This window comes from Pagrus major, chromosome 14, assembly GCF_040436345.1.
Source record: "Pagrus major chromosome 14, Pma_NU_1.0".
NCBI lineage: Eukaryota > Metazoa > Chordata > Actinopteri > Spariformes > Sparidae > Pagrus > Pagrus major.
The window spans coordinates 3,907,077-3,925,764 of NC_133228.1; the positions used below are offsets into that span (position 1 = coordinate 3,907,077).

The 18,688-nt window shown below is 39.8% G+C and overlaps 2 protein-coding genes across 3 annotated transcripts; both read right to left on the reverse strand.

The window, feature by feature from the left end:
- Nucleotides 1–1,728: 1,728 nt before the first annotated feature.
- On the reverse strand, nucleotides 1,729–3,947 carry spx (spexin hormone). Its single transcript, XM_073481127.1, has 6 exons — nucleotides 3,942–3,947; nucleotides 3,369–3,452; nucleotides 3,164–3,221; nucleotides 2,459–2,521; nucleotides 2,231–2,317; nucleotides 1,729–1,846 (listed from the first exon to the last, which is right to left on the reverse strand). The coding sequence occupies exons 1-6, from the start codon at nucleotides 3,945–3,947 to the stop codon at nucleotides 1,782–1,784; spliced, it is 363 nt and encodes a 120-aa protein (XP_073337228.1). The 3' UTR covers nucleotides 1,729–1,781.
- A 2,474-nt stretch (nucleotides 3,948–6,421) lies between these two features.
- Nucleotides 6,422–17,740, reverse strand: golt1ba (golgi transport 1Ba). 2 transcript variants are annotated; one of them, XM_073480954.1, is made up of 6 exons: nucleotides 17,571–17,687; nucleotides 16,740–16,831; nucleotides 15,119–15,297; nucleotides 12,920–13,001; nucleotides 12,407–12,441; nucleotides 6,422–8,497 (listed from the first exon to the last, which is right to left on the reverse strand). In XM_073480954.1, exons 1-5 carry the CDS (start codon nucleotides 17,593–17,595, stop codon nucleotides 12,433–12,435), a joined length of 387 nt encoding a protein of 128 aa, XP_073337055.1. In that variant the 5' UTR covers nucleotides 17,596–17,687; the 3' UTR covers nucleotides 6,422–8,497; nucleotides 12,407–12,432. The 2 variants fall into 2 exon arrangements, with proteins under 2 accessions (XP_073337055.1, XP_073337054.1); XM_073480953.1 differs by lacking the exon at nucleotides 12,407–12,441 and having other exon boundaries at nucleotides 17,571–17,740.
- Between the last annotated feature and the right edge of the window lie 948 nt (nucleotides 17,741–18,688).

The following is an 18,688-nucleotide window of genomic DNA, read 5'->3' on the forward strand; positions in this document are numbered from 1 at the left end:
CGAGATGATACCTTATTTGCATATTTAATGACTCGCTGTAGTCACAGGTGACTAGGAAAAAAGCCCTGCTATTCTTTTATAGGTTTGTATTGGCATTAAATTGTGTTCTTGTGCACTTACTGTATATGTAAAAGTGAATGAAATAAGAAGCCTTTTTTTCTTCTGAAGAGGTGATATTTAGGCTTCAGAAAACCTACAGATGCTTAACTGCTGTAAGGGCATACATTCTTTTGATGTGCACATATTTTATGAGCAGTAGCCTAATTATTGTATACGAGGGTGGCAGGTTCCAAGGCCAAGTCCACGGAAGAGGACACTTACTTTTAAGGTGCCAACAACACTAATACTAAAGAATATGACTTGGATGTGAATATTGGCGTATATGCATTGGGAATTTAATTATTAAAATATTTTTTGAGAATGCTGCTATGTTTTGTCTGATATTAAAGATTGAATTGTGAATTCCCAGGAAATACTTAATACCTAATCATAAATTAATGAGAGACTAGTCAGTAACTCCAAAGTATTGTGTATCATTTTACATGAAGGTACACAAAAAGAGTAACTGACGATTAAGCAACTAACGATTGATTCATTAACTATCATGTTGTTCCTGATTCATTCCTTACTCGCTCCTCAGTAACTACTCACATTTTTTGTGTACCTTATTCTTAAGTGTTACTAAATGAGTTTTGAGAAGTGGTTTAAAAGAAGTTACTGCTTTTGTGAGCCTTATCTCCTCAGGTGGGTCGTTCCATAGTCAAGGGGCCCTTATGGCAAAAGCATGGTCACAAGTGCTATTATTCATTCTACAACACAAGGTTATACAACAAAGTGCAAACTGTAGTCCTGTTATGCTACACACAAATAAAAAAAAAACTTAATGTTGGCCTGTGGAGGATGAATAGAGGAGTCTCATAGGATGGATAATGAAGCTACTTTATAGTCTGGTGGTATGGCAGTGGATACTTCTGTATCTTTTGTCAGATGGCAGCAGGGTGAACAGACTGTGGCTGGGTGGGTTTTTATCCTTTGGGCTCTGTGCAGACACCTCACTTCACTGATATCACTCATGCTCAGTATGTTTACCAATTTCCCATCACACAACCCAAACTCCTGCTCTGAAGCTCAGTTTAAGTGTGGTGTTTCCCACGGCTCCCTCCTTGGCCTACTGTCATTGTCATAATGCATGCTTCCTTCAGTCAGGTTATACAGAACAAAGAGACTGTCTTCATCAGCTAAGCATTTGACAGTTATATGTTGTGATGCAATCCAAAAACTCTAGCAGCTTGACTATGCGTCTTGTCTGCCTTATAGATAGTGAAATTTAAAACATTATAGTTTTTGATTCTGTGTTCCTGTATCCATTGTTCAGTTATTGTTTGTTTCTGTCAAGTATATGTAAATATGTTTGAGTATTTCTGTCATCTTCCTGTTAAACAACATTGTTGCTGACTCAACATAAGAGCATTACTGAGGTCCAACACTGATGTCTGGTGATGGCTCTGCTATGTAGGCCTTGTGTATGTGATTTACCATCATAAATACTGTATTTTTATTTGATACTTTGACATTATAATAGTCAGTAGATACTTTCATAATTTTTTAAGGAAGTTTAAAAACTCAGACATTCTCAGACGAGTAGTGCTAGGAATTCAAACTCTTTTTATTAAAACATCACATTTTGAACATAGTCAGAAAATTCATATTTACAAAACAGCTCTTCTCACGCAAAACCGAACACCTTACATTCAAAATCAATGACCATGTACGAAAGAGTATCAGAAATATTCTCTCTTCCACACCGGCAGCTCCTGGAAATACACCTCATCTGGGTTTTCATCAGCTACATGAAAGAAAGAGGAGTGAACATTAAAGACCCTCAAAGTTTGTGGCCCAGAGGGAAAAGTTTACGTTTCAAACTGTAGAAGGTACTTTAAAATCAAAGGAAACCCCCCACAGTATAGAAATGTGTACTGATACTGTGTATCACATCAATAATTGTCCCTATTTGACTTGAAATTAGACCTTTGTAACATTTTTCATGTCACAAAAATGACGTTGCAATAAACATACAGATGAGTTAACCATTTGGATAATAATTTGCTAGATTGATATAAATATATATAAATACAGGGAGTAGACTTTTTCCTTTCTTTTTTTAAGTTTAGACTCCAACCAGACCTCAGTCCTGAAGTATGACCTGCATGTACAGATGTACAGATCTCACCTCCCTCTCTGGCCTGCTGCAGGAAGTTGAGCAGGACGGTGGCTGCCTGATCCACGCTCAGCTTCTCTGTGTTCTGACTACGAGTCTCTGACGGGGAAGAAACACCAAAAACACAAATGATCGTCCGATCATGGACTCAGGTTGAATGCTTTGGAATTGTCTTATTAATTGTTCCCATAAAATAAAGACAGTTTGTACACAAACAGTTTTGTTAAGTGTGTGTTGTACCTAAGTGTAAGGTGTCGTACACATCTCCTTCTTTCCGGTCCTCTGAGATGAACCTGCGTCCCTCTGGAATAAAAGAAAAAGAAAACATGCAGCAGCTCTCACTTTTTTAAGTGCAGTCAATGTTGTTATAGTTATCTTTGTGTCGGTGCAATATTAGTTTGTCTCCTTGTAGTAAGAGAAACATGGAGACCTACAGCATTCAGTCGTTCAAGAAACATGTATGATATTATGAACTAAATAAAAATAAATAAGTAGCCAGAACCACAAAATGCAATATACCCATGATAGCAAAACAATGATTTTCAAACTAAGTTTATTTTTTCACAATAAAAGAGTCGTTTTAATTCAGTTACAGCTGTTTATATTCCACAATGACCATGATGGTTTTTTTAAGTTAATCTGTTTAATTTAATTTGTTAATATGTTTGTGATGTTTAAGTTTTTCATCACAAAATCAGAAAAACATAAACTGTGCCTTGTTTGTCTTGATCGGCAGACAAAGACTTCACAGGCTGGCACGATGAAATAAAACTTTAAAGACACGAGTAAATCTTCATTTTGCAAAAAAAAAACAACTGCCATTATTAAATTACACATTGCGTCTGTAATTATTCATATGATTAATTATTTCATCATGCCGTATTTATTAATTGAATATTGAACACTTTGGGTCTCCATACATGGGATCAGTAGGTTCATACATACGAGTTCCCTTGAGGTACAGCATCGCCTGCGGGGTCCAGTTTCTCCGCTGGAAAGAGCCCTTTAATGAAGAAACAAACAGAAGCGCTTCGTTACCTGAACTTCTGTTGGCGAACAGGCAGTCGGTTCAGTTTGAGCTCTTTGCTTCATTGATGGAGAGAAACAGTCACAGTCACGAGTTTAACACAGAGAAATAAAGCAGCTTTACCTTTGGTGCGCTCCACGACTGTGAGATAAACGACGACAGAAGTAACAGGGCGAGTACGTAAGTTAATGTGATGGTCCTAAAACCCTGCGGGAGATAAAGGCAGAGCGGAACAAACGCTTTAGTCCACAATATTAAACACAGCCACATCCTGAGAGGAAGACTCAATCTGACGCGTAATCAACGCATCAGGACAAGTTTACGCACATCGGGAATCAGAGCCTTAAATTCACGGAGAAACTTAAAGTTAAGTGCAAAGTAGTTTATCATGAATGAACTGAAGATACGAACTTTGATTAGAAAAAAAAAGTTTTATTATCAGCAATTAGATGATGCGTAAAGTACCAGGAAAGCTTGGGCTACAATGATCGACTCCTCCTTTTAAATCTATAAACCTGATTCCCTGTAAAGCAGTCCTGCAGGACAGTGTAGGTCTAGTCCACTCCTCTACGTCGCCAAATGTTCTGGATACAACCTCTACAGACACACAAAGAAGCTGGAAAAGGGAAAGAAATCCCTCCATGGGCAGATTTCTTCCCCGTGTCCAACCGAAACTTTTGGTGCGTTCTAACTTACCTTCATGCTGTCAGGGGTCCTGTGGGTCCGGAGTCCAGCAGAGGATGAGCGAGTCAAAGCTTCAGGCTGAGTTCTGGCGGTGATGTCCCTCCCTGTATTTATACGCGCTCTCTGCTCCGCGCTCCCCCGTGACGACAGCAGCGATAGGTCACGCCAATTTGATGAAACGGGGGCGGTCAGAAGGGTGAATGGACGGAGTCGCCGATCAATTCTGCTCCTTTCACCGGGAGCAGTAGTGTACTGTAAATATTTCTGAATTAAAACAGCTGTCATAAGCACTCTCTGCTCCCCGCTGGACTTTCTCCAAATTACTCACGCTGCAGCTGCAGGCCCTTATTGTAAAGTGCGGAGTGGCTCTGGGTGATGTTGTCACGGTCGATATGAGCTGTAATATCGCCCCTCACAGAGAATATTGATATGTTTGCACCTTGCTCACTGGAGCCAAACACAGAGAGATGAGAGTTGGATTTTATGAATCAAGAGGCCACACTTCATAATGTATGGATGTACAGTGACATCATTAACAGCCGGGGCTGAGCACAGAGCAGCACTGAGGCCCCTCACTGCTCTCCACCTCACCTCATCCAGGGGGGACAGCTGAGCCAACTCCATCCACTGGGTCTGCGTCCAAAGCTCCAAAATCTACTGAGTAACACTGAGATTTGATTTAAGCTGGTGTTTATAAGTCGTTGTTAGTCTAATGATCTTTCACTCTCAACAAGCGGTCCGTTAGTTCATTAGCCTGACGCACAAAAGCTGAATTTCTTCATCAGAACATATAGATATGGTCTGTAACTCTGATTTCAAATAAAGCTTTAAGTAGCTCCAGCTTTTGAAACTGATTTTGTTGTGGGTTTTCATTGTTAAATTGGTGTGAGATATGAGGACAGATATGTACATAATCCAGTTATACTTCCAAACGTTCGGCCTTATTGTATTAATGGTGAGTCAGTGGTGGTCATAGCTGGCTGCCATGATATAACAAGAACTCTGCTGTTTCTGAAGATGTCTTTGTTTTGTCCATTATTTAGTGATTCAAGGAGAATTTTGCACTCTTCGATATGTTTTTGGATACAGCATCATTATATTTCAATGTTTCAGGCATGAAAAAATAAAATCAAAAATCAAAACGAATTACATCAGAATTGTATTCTTATGCAAAGAGGGCTTTAACCATCCGACCAACCTACTGACATCCAAGTTGGTTTTTCTTTTACTCACAGCTCCAGTACTGCAAGTGCATCATGGCACTGCAACATATGGAAAGTCTTTTTTAATGTTCAATTTTAATTAATGTATCGTTTAGTCAATAGAATGTCAAAAATAGTGAAAAATGCTTATCACAATTTCTCAGAGTCCAAAAGGACATCTTCAAATTGTGTCTTTTGTCCAACCACCAGTTAAAAACCCAAAGACTTTGCATTTACTGTCATATATGAGAAAGAAAAGCAGCACATCCACATTTAAGAGGCTGGAACCAGGAAAGTTTTTTGTTTTTTGACATTTTTGATTGAAAAATGACAATTAATGGAGTAGTTTACAATATATTCTCCTTTGATTGACTAATAATTGCAACTATAAAATGAATGCGGTAACACTTTATAATAACCATCATTAATAAATGCCTAACCTAAAGTTAATTAAAGGAGCACTCTGTAGTTTTGGGGAAGACATTTTAATGAGCAGAGAAAGATCTTCATTGGCTGATTATTTTTCTGCCTAAACAAACTGAATAAACAAACTTGGTGGACCCCGCCACCTTTCCAGCTTCAGACAGTGTTCAGGGACCTTATTTTCCTCTGAGAACAGCTGGTTTATTCTCTGTATTATTACCTCATTAATATGGTGAATATTCTGAGTTCTAAATTCTTCTCCAAAAAGTACAAAGTGCCCCTTTAAACTTCAGTTAACTTATTTGACTGTCAAACAATGAAATGCTTTTATAAACCTTTTCTGAATCAGTTGTAAAGGTTTATAACTAACTTTATAATAGTCATCTAGATAATGTTTATAGATGAACTACACAGTATTTATGAACCAAGTATCAAAAACATCAGGTGTAACTTGACAATAACCAATTGATTAATAAAAGGTTTAATAAGTATTTAATTGTTTGTTAACAGTGAAATAACTATTAACTCATGTTTATTAACTATACATTTAGCATTTGTTAATGATGGTTATTATAAAGTGTTATAATAGACTGGCACTAGTTTGAATCCTCCAGGCACTGTGAATATTCAGAGCAGATTTCCTCATGAAGAAGTTTCAGGCTTCAAGTTCATGACCGATCGACATGACCGTATATGGGCTCATATCACCTACATCTATTCTTTACTGTTTCAGTTCAGGCTTGCACAGTCTCTCTAACAGTTCACTACTTGAACTTTAGCAAATCTATATAGGTGATGAGAAATCTGATTTACAGTGTATGTAAAGAGTCAACAACAAGACACAAATAATGACTAGAACAACATGGATGGCAGATACAAAGCTCACTTCCATAGTATATTACAAAAGTGCCATACAAGAAAACATTGTCATTTCACGTGGAACTTCAGTTTTCTGGATGCTCTGAAAAAAAAAGACCCACGGCTGAAGAATCCACTTCCTGGGTGTGGGGGCTGATGTGGGTAATGAAACATTTCTCTCTCAAGCTGAACAGAGAGTTATGGATGAACCAGTGACTGAGGAGAGATGCAGCGTAGAGTGAAAAGAGTTGATCTGTTTACACAAAAACTTCAGTAAAGCTGTCAGAATTCTTCCAGTGAGGTTTTTCTGCTTTAAAAAGGACCATCAACATGTTTTAGTCTATTATAAGGTAAGTTTATTACAACTTGGGTCTTAGTTTGGTAGTTTTGGCTTTAAGACCCAAGTTCAAATAGACCAGAAATATGCTTTAAAAACAAATGGTGTATACTTTATATCACTGAGCATTTTCCAAAGCACACTATACATTTTTTAGTTTTCCACCTTCCAGTAAGCTATGAAAATCAACGTGCAGAGAATTAAACCACGCTGCTCATAGAATCCATTACAATGAACATTAAGTTTTGAAAATGTTTCCTTGCTCTTATGTTTAATTGCTTTTGTGAGAAACTTCTTCTTGCATAAAATAGGCTGCTACTGTGCCAATAAAAAGTTTCTTGTGACAGACTAGCAATAAGGAGCAAATTGCTTCCCAGAAAATCAGAAGTCCAAAAACTGATGATATGCTTGGGAAAACAGCAAGGCAGGCATGGTCACACCAGCATTTAAAAACAGCTGAAGACTGGAGTTCAACTTTGGTCCGCTTTTACACGGCAGCAAATCTTCTCAACAAAGTTCAACTTTGCGGAAACAGAGAGCCGGACAGTCCAGATCAGAGGAAGCTATCATAGCTTGTTAGCAGCGTCACATTATCCACTTTCATTTAACACTGCTCTGCTAGAGTGTTAACTGCTCTGCTAAAGACACATGGTGTGTGGACAGTTATTAGACAAGAGACAATAGTACAAACATGTTTCTTGATTTAACTGTGTGAACCTACAGTATTTTCCAGTAAACAACTGAGCTACCTAGCTTGCTACTGACAGTTAGCAAACAAACTAGCTTGGAGAGCTTTTGTGATAGACTGTCACCAGCATGTTCCTGGCTGGCTAGTGTGTTAGCTGTTAGCTCACCAGCTACAGCAGTTTGATGCTAGTCTTGTAAGTAGACAAACATTATCAAGCTTCCAGCACCACCTGGATGAACCTGAGCATCCATGTGTCATTGTGAATTAGATGTTGCCTCTTTCTGGTGTGACCACACTGTCATTATAACAGTAGTAGTAATAGTAGCAACAAATACTGGTATGATCCCAGAGCAACTCACTTTCATAAAGTGAAGCAATGATCTTTTGAAAAATAATTTATACTTAGGTTCTCATTTAGCCAACCGTAAACAGAAATTACGGGAAAAGGGAAAATATTACAACAGCCACACTTGGTATTCAAATAGTTGCAAGACAAAAAGGATCAAAGTGTCACAGAATAACTGCAAAGAGACAAAATGCTGGACTTGAGAACTCTCGTCCAAATAAAGTTAAAGCACAGGCACAGAAATGTGACAATATGGCAAGCTGTCGGTCCACTTCTCATCCGTGTGGAGGAATAGTGGTTTTGTCTGTTTCTTCCACAGAGTAAGAAAGTCACGTAGACAGAGTCAATGGTGCTTGAGGGAGTCTTCCATCCTCCATTTTCATGCCAGATGCACTCAATGGGGAAGGGATCAATAGCATTTGAAATATTTTTTGTAGTGACCTTAGTCACTCCACCCTTTAGTAACAGACTGGTGGTGCAACGCTCTGATGAACCTTTGATAGGTAGCACTGACCAGTGAAATTACAGACAGACAGAGAGCAGTCTTTGCCTGCAGGAGGGGGGAGGAATCTGAACGTATACCTTTGCTGCTTTCAATCAGCCCGATGGGATTTTGTGTTGCTTTTAAAAACCTGCTGTACTCAAACAGCCTCCTCTGGGTACAAAAAGTCTCTGTTATACCATGGTGTTGCTCTCGCCCACTTTGTCCACATACTGAAAGAAAAGAAAGAAACCATGTTAAGTGTCATCTGGTTGATTTGCTGAGCTGCTTTTCTAATGTATGAAGCATGATATGACACAGACATGTGAACTGTTGATGAGATGCAAAATATTAGTGTGAATTAAACTGATGCCTGGATTGCACCATTTCCCCACTTTACCGCATTTTATAATGGTAAGCATGCATACTCAAGGGGACACACCACAGGTGAATACGACAAACAGAATAACTTCCGTCATGTTTGCTTGTTTTGTTGTATCACATGGAAATTATTTAGACAGGATTTTATTGAAAATTTGTGCACAAGTTGAAAACCTTAGATTTCAGTTTTAGAATTTGACATTTTGAAATTGGATTTCTCAATTTTAGTGTTTCAAAAAACAAACAAACAAAGCCTTTCAAAAGATATACTGCAAATAATACAAGTGTTTTTAAAAAACAATGTGTATAAACTCACACAAAAGTAATGCCTATCAATCATCACCTTAGACCCACTGCAGTGTGTGATAGTGTTTGTCTACAGAGATCCTGCTCTTTGCCTGTTTTTTTTTTTGTTTTTTTGTTTGGTACTTTGTTGTGTTGAAAAAGGAAACCAGTGTGGAAATACCAAAAAGGATGCACGGTCTAAAAAAATGGGGTGACCAGGTTACATTGCTGTCTCCATCTCTCTCCTCTGCTCCCGGTCTGTCATGGATGTATAAAGAGCTGCAGGTCTGTGTGTGTTTGACTGAGGGTGGGGCTGAGCTACACACACACAGAGCAGAGAGGAAAGCAGCAGACAGGATGAAGTGTGCTTTTCCAGCGGCATAGACAGAATCCAGATGGTTGTGCAGAGTTGTAGGCATGTTTATTTGTGCTTTAGAATGTAGCAGCCATAAAATATAAAAGAACGTTTTATTTCTCTGATTCACTTCTTTGTCCTTACTAACGCTGCTCTTTCTCCTCACTCAAGGCAGAGGAGAAGTAAAGATGCAGCAAGCTTCGTTTGACTTCAACTTTGTGAACTTTGAATTTTGCATAATGCAAACTGCCTTGAAAGGTCTAACCTTTGAGGAATGCGACCCCCAGAGAGACAAAATGGGAGACTCTTCAGGGACCACTATAACCTACAAGGTTAGGGTCATGGGAATGACGGGTGTAGCTAAGCTAGCACTACCATTAGAGAGCTGTCATTATAATATTATCTCATTAACAACACTGGATATGGGTTTGATGATGTTGTATGGTTACAATGGATTTACTGATATAATAATAATAATCAATAATCAGGAACTGATTATTGACAATAGGCCTGTCACGATAACAAATTTTGCTGGACGATAAATTGTCCTAGAAATTATTGTGATAAACGATAATATTGTCGCTTTGAGACCATTTTTCAACTAATATAATGATAATGGCATAATAATGCAAGTACACCCTTTCAAAGATCAATAAACCTTTATTTCTAAAGAATATTTAACATTGGAATGTGAAGAAGACATTTTAAATATCCAAAATAAATAAAGATGGAGGCTGTGGCCAAAGCAATTGACCCATGGCCAGCCACGGTTCCTTACTGCAGCAACAATGTTAGCGCCATTGTCTGTAGTGATGCGGAGGCGTGACGGTACACGTGATGATGATGACGTATGTGTTTTTTTCCAAGGTGTTTCCCCGGTGTCCTCCTGTTAATCTAAACATGTACCAGCTGTCTGTTTATAATCATATGGATGCTGTTATAATGTGTTGTAATTGAGATCCTGACACACCTTGCATCCTGGAAAGTGACAAAGTTACGTTTTTCTATAATTTACATAATTACATAATCGCCATCAGTAAACTGGACGCTGTCTGACTATTTCACTCTCGGGGTTCACTAAGTTCACTGAGTCTCGTCGGGAGGGCTGACCGTCACCATGACAACAGTAACTGACCGTCGCGCGACAAACACTTGGTGAGTTAAAGTTTTTTGCCGGGGACAGACGCTGTTATGCGGGCAGAGATGTGACGAAGAGTCGGTCAGACCGACAGGCTGACAGACACTTGGTGAGTTAAAGTTTTTTGCCGGGGACAGACGCTGTTTTTCGGGCAGAAATGTGACGAAGAGTCGGTCAGACCGACAGGCTGACAGACACTTCTCCACGAATAACTGCGGTATTTTTTTCCTCACATAAGTTGCCAGAGACACAACCAGTTACTACGTTCCTGTTGTTTGGTCCTGTAACGTTGCTTTGTGGGACATTTATCTTTATTTTGTTGAGTGAAGGATCTGTAGAGTTATCAGACACCAACACCATCAGATCGACACGCCCTCGCTCCGCGCCACCGGCTCGGTTCGCCTCTGATACTACCTCCGGAGGCGCAGCGAAATTTCACCCCTCACCGCATCTGAAACGTTCACACAAAGGCGGATGCGGAGAATTGGCGTAGTATCCCCGCATGCAAACGGCTGCGTGAATAGGGCTAGTGACTGACAAGAGGGTTCTAGTGAGAGACACGAGGAAAACAAACAAGCATGCAAATGGAAATTATCGAGGCCGGCAAAATTATCGAGCTCATTTTAATTTATCGTATGATTAATTGATTTATTGATTATCGTGACAGGCCTAATTGACAATGTCTTTTGTTGTGACATTTGCCACCTCACTGAACCGAGCCCTCTTCATTATCTGATATTTTTCCATACATTCTGAACAGAGTAAGTATAAATGAGTCTTTTGTTGTGTGTGATATATATTTACTGATTACAGTGGTCTCTTAAGAGCCTTCAAGTCCAAAACAGAGGAAGATGTCATATTGTTTTATTGAACCAGGTAAGTCAAACTGTGAGGGAAGCTTAGCCAAGGCAACAGCAAAATATTAGCTTTGTTGCAACATCCAGTTCAGTATACAGTAACTCTGCACTGCCAGCCTATAAACTGCTTCACAGAGACCCTCGATTTACTCTCACTTCATGGTACTTATGTAATGTAAGTATCTTGGTACTAATACATTTAATCATTTTTTGCCTGGTTAGCTACTGTACAAAGCTAGCTTGCTCACTAACTGGCAGTTGTAACAGCTTATCGCCAGGATGTAGATAAAGGTTCCTAGACATCATGTCATGGTAATTCTATGTGCTATATCGTAGGCAACTGGACGTTTTGTCTGTCATCCAAGAGGCTTCTTCAGTTCTAACTAACTGGATGGGAGCTGCAGGCTTTAAACTCTGTGTGGGAATGTCCTTAAAGAGTCATTAAGGTCACATGTGAACTCTGAGAACACCCATTCACATCTTGACCCACCTAGTCAGAACAACCCGCATGATAGCTGGTTGGGTCAATGACTCACAAGTGGCCCTAACGACTCTGAAACTCAGAGCTCACACGTGTCCTTAATGACTCTGTAAAGACACTCCCACACAGAGTTTAAAAGCCTGCAGCTCTCCTCCAGTTAGTTAGAACTGAAGATGCCTCTTGGATGAGAGGTGAAACGTCTTCAAAAAGCTGAATCAAGTCCAGTTGACTACGATTACAGTCACTATGTCATCAATCTTCCAGCACTACCTAAACACACACTGAGGAATTTTGCTGTGCATCTTTAAATAAAGTTCAGAAAAGGCTGCAAAGATGTTGAAAATAGATAACGTGCACTTCATACTTGCATTTAAATCTTGTTGATGAACTTATGTATTATGGTAAAGAAGAAGAACATTATAATGTCTCAAGCTTGAGCAATTCACAAATCATCGTATTTACCTGTAGCGTGTGCCTTTAAAGTAAAAAAAATGAATTAACATAAAAAATATATTTTAAAGGAGGATTACCAGGTCCCTGAATAAGAAATATCTATTTCTCTTCTATCATGAGGCGCTTGTTTTCTGGATATTGTAAAGCGTGTTAAATATGTTAGCATGCAAGGGAAAATCGGCAGTGACTGACCACGACTGCTGATTGTCCTCAGAGCCTTACGAAGGCTTTAATAAAAAACACAAAGACACAGACATTCACCTCAAAACAGCATAGTGTGAGCATGTTCATTAGCCACACAGCTATGTGTCTACTTAGTTGTAGTTCTGGATTTAACAGTAACAGTCCCCACTGGAGACCTCATGCATTTTCAGTACTGGAGCCCAGGTGACCCTGACATTGTTTCATTTCTCAAATTGCCTTTTTGTTGTTGAAATTCCACAACACTTTTGCCATGTGTACTCAGATTTTGAGTCATCTACCTTTACAGGCAGTCTCCAAATGGATTACTAAACCAGGGCAACTGCAAACATTGTTTTATTTAACCGACTGTGATGCGCAGGAGCTGAGCGGTCCTCGGATCGGAGCATATTGGTTAATCTGTTGTGGTGTTTGAACAGGGTGATTAATAAACAAGAAAAAGAGCCATGCTGCGTATAAACAAAGCAGAGCTGCAGGCTTGCTGCAGTGCGGGCTAATACTTACCGCACTGATGAAGGGCAGGTTGAGGATTGAGCCGAGGACAGGTATTCTTCTAATAAAGCCAACTACAACTGGGAAGAAACCCCTAGATGTGATGAGAATGAAAGAGAAAGGGGGGGGACAGAGAGAAGTTAGTGGCAGTCTGAATACAGATATTTATGAAATTCAGAGTAATTCAACCAAAGCAGCAGGGGTGTCACGATTTGGAAAATTGATCGAAATGAGCCTTCAATTTGGATAACCAAAATGGAATGCAGTATTGACAACCACCACGCACGAACCAACTTCTGCATACCCGGCGTGCATCCAAAGGATAAGAATAACACTACAGAAAACGCAGAGGCGACAGCTACCTTACCGGTAACCTGCAGCTGCACTTGCAGACACTATACTGTGTGCAGGAAGACAAACAAGTGTCCACAGCAAAGGACAGTCAGAGTTAGAGATCAGAGATGTTTCCCAGATCCCTCGTTGCAGGGCTTATCAAAGGCCAGACTTTGGTCCCAAGTCATTTCTATTGATCAATAAATTGTTAGTGACGTTGAACACACAGTATAGCTCGAGATCATTAACAGCCATCCGGTCTATGGATAAATGTTGTTTAAATGTGGCTTATTTCCCTGTTGCTGACATTGTGGTGACTTCAGTTACACCGAAGAATCTGCTGTCAGTTCCAGACACATAGTGTGTCTCATTTTCCCTAGTACAGTTTCTACGACTACTGTAAATGTAGTAAGAATACATCTGAGTCCACCAAGCCACCAATGTGGGTATAATTTCAAATTGGTGAGTAAATCTCATAAGACTCTTAAAGACCTTAAAATCAAAAGTCAAATGGAATCGTAGATTTGAAGAATCGTGACACCCCTACAAACCAGCCTCAATCATGTCTCTAGCTGCATCTCAATTTAGGGACTGGATCCAGTGAGCATGAAGACTCTTGGGACCTGAAGGCTCGACGGAACCTATACCCATATAACTGACTGCAACAAATTTGGCAAAGAAAAGTCTGGACTGCATTTGGGAGAGCTGACTTGACTTTAGAGGATAGAGTCCCTAAACTGGGACCCACCCTCAGTCACATCTTTCAAATCAAGCCCCTCCCAACCCTACGTCCCAGCCCAACATCCTGTTTCTCATATGCAGTCCACACAGAATCTGCAGTTGCAGAATTCCAGCGGCACGAGGCAGATTTGAAACAAATAGAGTTGCTGCTTGTAAAACTCAGAACATTAACACATCTCCAACCCCTTTATTTTTTGTTTTTCAGTTAGCCTTAAAGTGAAACTCTCACCAAAATGCAACCTAGGCTTTTTTTGCGAATGTACCCGAGTCAAACCTTCGTGTAAAAGCATAATTACGATGAAAAAGCCACTTTTGAGATTTACTGTATTTTTGTTTTCGGGTCAAAATCATTTTCAATGGCGTCCTGCCAGTCGAGAAGCATTGATCCCCGAGTGCGACGTAACATGGAGGAGAGTAAAGAGGGAAAGCTCCATGTTACGTCGCACTCGGGGATCGACTCTTCTTGCCTGGCAGGACGGCGGCGAGTGGAACAAGCTACTGCTAGCGTGAGTTGTTCAAAAACCTTCTTTTAAGTAAACTCTGTGTACACAAACAATGTTCTCAATGCTCATGTTCATGTGTAGAGAGAGTTTTAAATATAGCGATTTTGATGCTACTGTAATGTTGCCCCTAGCACACCATTGAAAATGATTTTGACACGAAAACACGGTAAATCTTAAAAGTGGCTTTTTCATCGTAATTATGCTTTTACACGAAGGTTTGACTCGGGTTTCTTCACAAAAAAAGCCTAGGTTGCATTTTGGCGAGAGTTTCACTTTAAGATCAAAGTTTGTTGTGCAGAGTGACAATAAGCCAAAAATGTGATAAACTGCTGAGAAACTGAGTATTAAATATTCATTTCAACCTGCTTCAGAAAATTAAAGGTTGTTTTAATATATTATGTTTGTTTGTTTACTTTTGCACAAAAACAAATCATTGTTAACTTAAATTAAAATTGTCTATTACTTGAAGTAAAGAAACATTCCACTGAATTCCAAATTTTCATTCTGGATCACCACTAAACAACAAAAACAAAAAAATCTGCAGATTCTGAAAACAAGATGACAGTATCTCACATTTTACTGTTTCAGTCTGCCGTCTCTGTTTCTCTGCTCGTGCCCTGTTGTTTCCTCTTACCTGAACAAGAGGAAAAAGCCGTAGATCTCCAGCACAACTCCGATGATGGGCCAGCCAATCAGCACCACAAACACACCTCCGAGGAAGAAACTGGTGGCCTTCATCTTGTGCTTCTGGAAGAAGAAGCGGAAGGTCCTCTCCAGCCCGATGACAAAGGCAAGTCCAGCAACAAACAAGATCTACAGCAAAAAAAGCAGGTGGTCCAATATGAGCAAGTGGTTCAATTATTGGTTCTTTGAAACTACAGGGACACAGACACCTTTTCCTATAACTTGACTTATGAATCTATTCTGAATTTTAGGCCTTTTTTCTGCTGCATCTTGTGCGTCCAATCAGGCTGCAAGTAAGCACTGGTTGGTTAGGGCGAGGGACACACTTTCATTTAATACTACTAGTGTTTTAAATGACACACAAATACTAGTATAAAAAACGTATATTTGATGCCATGGCAAAAAGTTAAAAAAAAGTCATAGGCACACAAAATAATAGTAGTAAGTTTAGTATTCTTTTTCCTTTTTTAATTAACTGCACACAGTGCTGATGGAGAAAAGTCACTCATCTCATACCAACAGATTAATAATAATGTTAATATCTACACAAATAAACTTGACTTGATCAGTCATGTAGTGTGTAAACAAAGACTGCAAGGCTCCAGATTACCAGACAGAAGGTTATGTAGTGTGACTGAGGCATAATGAGGACATTGTTCCTGTAAACGTCATCAGTGCTGACCATAAAATAATGCTATTCACCACAACTGAATTCAGTTGGTGAAAGACTGAGCAACAGATATCTCAAAGGCTCAGCAGATAAAACAACAAATTGCTGTGTATTATAAACAATCGGAAAGAACCAAAAACGCATATCTAAGTTTGGTCTTTGTATGCCTCACTTGGAAGAATATACATATATATTTTCAAAGCCAATTTGTAAGAGTTGTATAATTTCTTCTGTGGCTCTGGAGGAGCTTTGTCAAGCCACAGAATGTTGTTCTTCTGATGTCATCAGGGTTACCTCACTTTGGGATCAGAGTATTCAGATGAACAGAAAGTCTGCATTACAAAGTGGGGGTGTGAAGTATGAAGATGGCATAGAGGGTCTAACAAAGACACTGTGCATCATACATTTCATCAGAAAATGTAGGATACAGAAAATTTGGAGACATTTTCCAACAAGTGAAGTTACAGGAACATTTTGTAAAGCTGATGGGTTTAAGTCGAATTTGTAAAGCAAAACTTTAAGAACATGCTGGTGAGTCAATTCTGGTGCTACCAAGGTCTCATGCTGGTGGTTTTATGCACAGTAACGATGGTGTGAAACCAGTTTCTACATGTGTGTTGAGTGTGTTTTAAAATTGACTTGATTGACTCATCATTTCTCAAAAGCAGAGGGTGGCACTCTGATCACTGCACATGTTCAGGTAGTTTGTTGTATGATACTTCTCATGGTTATGTGTGTTAATAATGTATTACATAAAAACATTATGTACTTTAGAACACATAAGACTTTAAATCACTAAAATGCTTATCTTTGTCAGCATCAGTTAATGTGGAGGACAGAGAGCTGCACCTGTGTCACAGCATCACAGATAACATCAGGTCAAGGGCGCAGAAATACTCACATTTCCAATAGCCAGGAGAGCTTTGTCAAAGAACAGGATCATCCCGAAGAAGAGGAAAAACACGCCGAAGCCTGTTAGTCCCATCCCAATCTCTGCAGGACACACACACACACACACACACACACACACACACACACACACACACACACACAGCACAGAACAGTTCAATTATTCCATCTGAGTTCATCACTTAGCTCTAATGACAAAATGTTCTTGCATACCACTGACTGTTTAACTCTGAGGCTCACACAGAAAGTGAGATCTGCCTCATTCTGTGTCTGAGTTCAACAACACGTGGAGACAGACAGGTGCTACAGGGTAAGACAGGTGATGACGTCATGTCTCACCGTTTCCCAGGTAATCGCGGCCACTATTTGTTTCATCTAAGTTAGATAACGAAAGATGTGACAGATACAGCACACAGTGACACAGTTTGTCCTTTCCGTGAAAAGTCTGATGAAGATATTCAAACTTTACGGTATTTTCAATGTACATGTAGGTATTCTATTTAGAAATATAATAAGTAAACACATGAACGTCAACATCTCTGATAAGAACCAGAATAAAACTATGTCAACAGCAGCTCCGCTGTTCACTCTGTTTGAATATGGTCAGAGCTGTTGAGATACGCAATCACGACAATAATGTATTTTACTTTCAACTCATTGGCTTGTCAGCAGCCGCACAGTTTGTAGTTAGGGTTAGCTGTTAGCTACATGGGCCACAGTTTCACTGAAAGCTAACTGCTAGTTAGCCAACTGCAGCAGATAAAGCCGGCTTTGATAGAGAAAGCACAAAGCCACAGAGATGCTCCAACACAAAGAGTCTTACTTTGGGAGTCCGTTAGCGAAATCATCTTGACGTCGAATAAACGGGTGAAGACGAGACAGAACTAGACTAAATAGTAGAGTAGATGTTCTTGCAGTCCTATAAGAACAATTCAGATGACAGCTGCCACTGCAGCAACAGCCACGTCTTCCGGAAACACACCTTCTCGCGATGTCATCTTCCGGAACAGCGCTGTGTCGCATTCAATGTGGCAACTTTGCCATCGTTCTTTAGAGTTCCCAAGTGGGATGGGCAATTCTGGACGCCCCGGATTCTAACGGTGGGTGGAAACTAATTACTGCGGTGTTCAGAAAGCTTCAGACATCTTCTTTAATCTATTCACTTTCAAAATTCAGGGTGAATTCAGCAACTATGGCTTCACGTTTGTTCTCAATTATGACTTGAGGACAAACGCTTATCCATGACAACGGCGGCCGAGGCTCATGGGTATTGTAGTATTGAGAGCAGTTCACCACGCCAAATTTATGGACAAAACAGGATTTGTCAGAAACGAAGTTGGATAAAAATGGCGGTCTTACTATGAATCTAAAGGATCGTAACATATTTACTAAAAACTCTCGAAAGCACTTTCATTTTTCACTGCACATATTTCTTGAATGCATCACATGGAAAGGTGGATATTATGCCCTGTCTTTAGGCTGCCAGGCAGCGCTGATGTGGACCTGGAAAGCAGGACGTTCTCTTTTTAAACATTCCCCCCTTGTCATGTGTTAAACATAGACTGAATACGTTTTATTCATAAAATACATTAAAGGAGAGCCATTTGATAAGATTTTTCAATCCTCCAGCATGAGGTGGAACTTATCGTCAGCCTGACAGAATATACCCAGGGCGAATTTATTGTCAAACTTCTCCCCCTTGGCCCTGTGAACTGTCTGGCGGGCCGGCCTGTCTGCCATAGCAACCGTCAAGAGGATCCAGCAACAAGGAAGGGACCCGGACGGAGTTGTTGAATGGTTAGTCATTTGTACCTCATACTTTTTTATAACCTTTTCCCACAGCTACAAGCCAAGTTATACCACAACTGAGAAGGGACGTCTCAAGTAGCGAAGCTTATCTAGAAGAAGAAGAGAGTAACACGAGTGAGCTGCTGGTTAAAC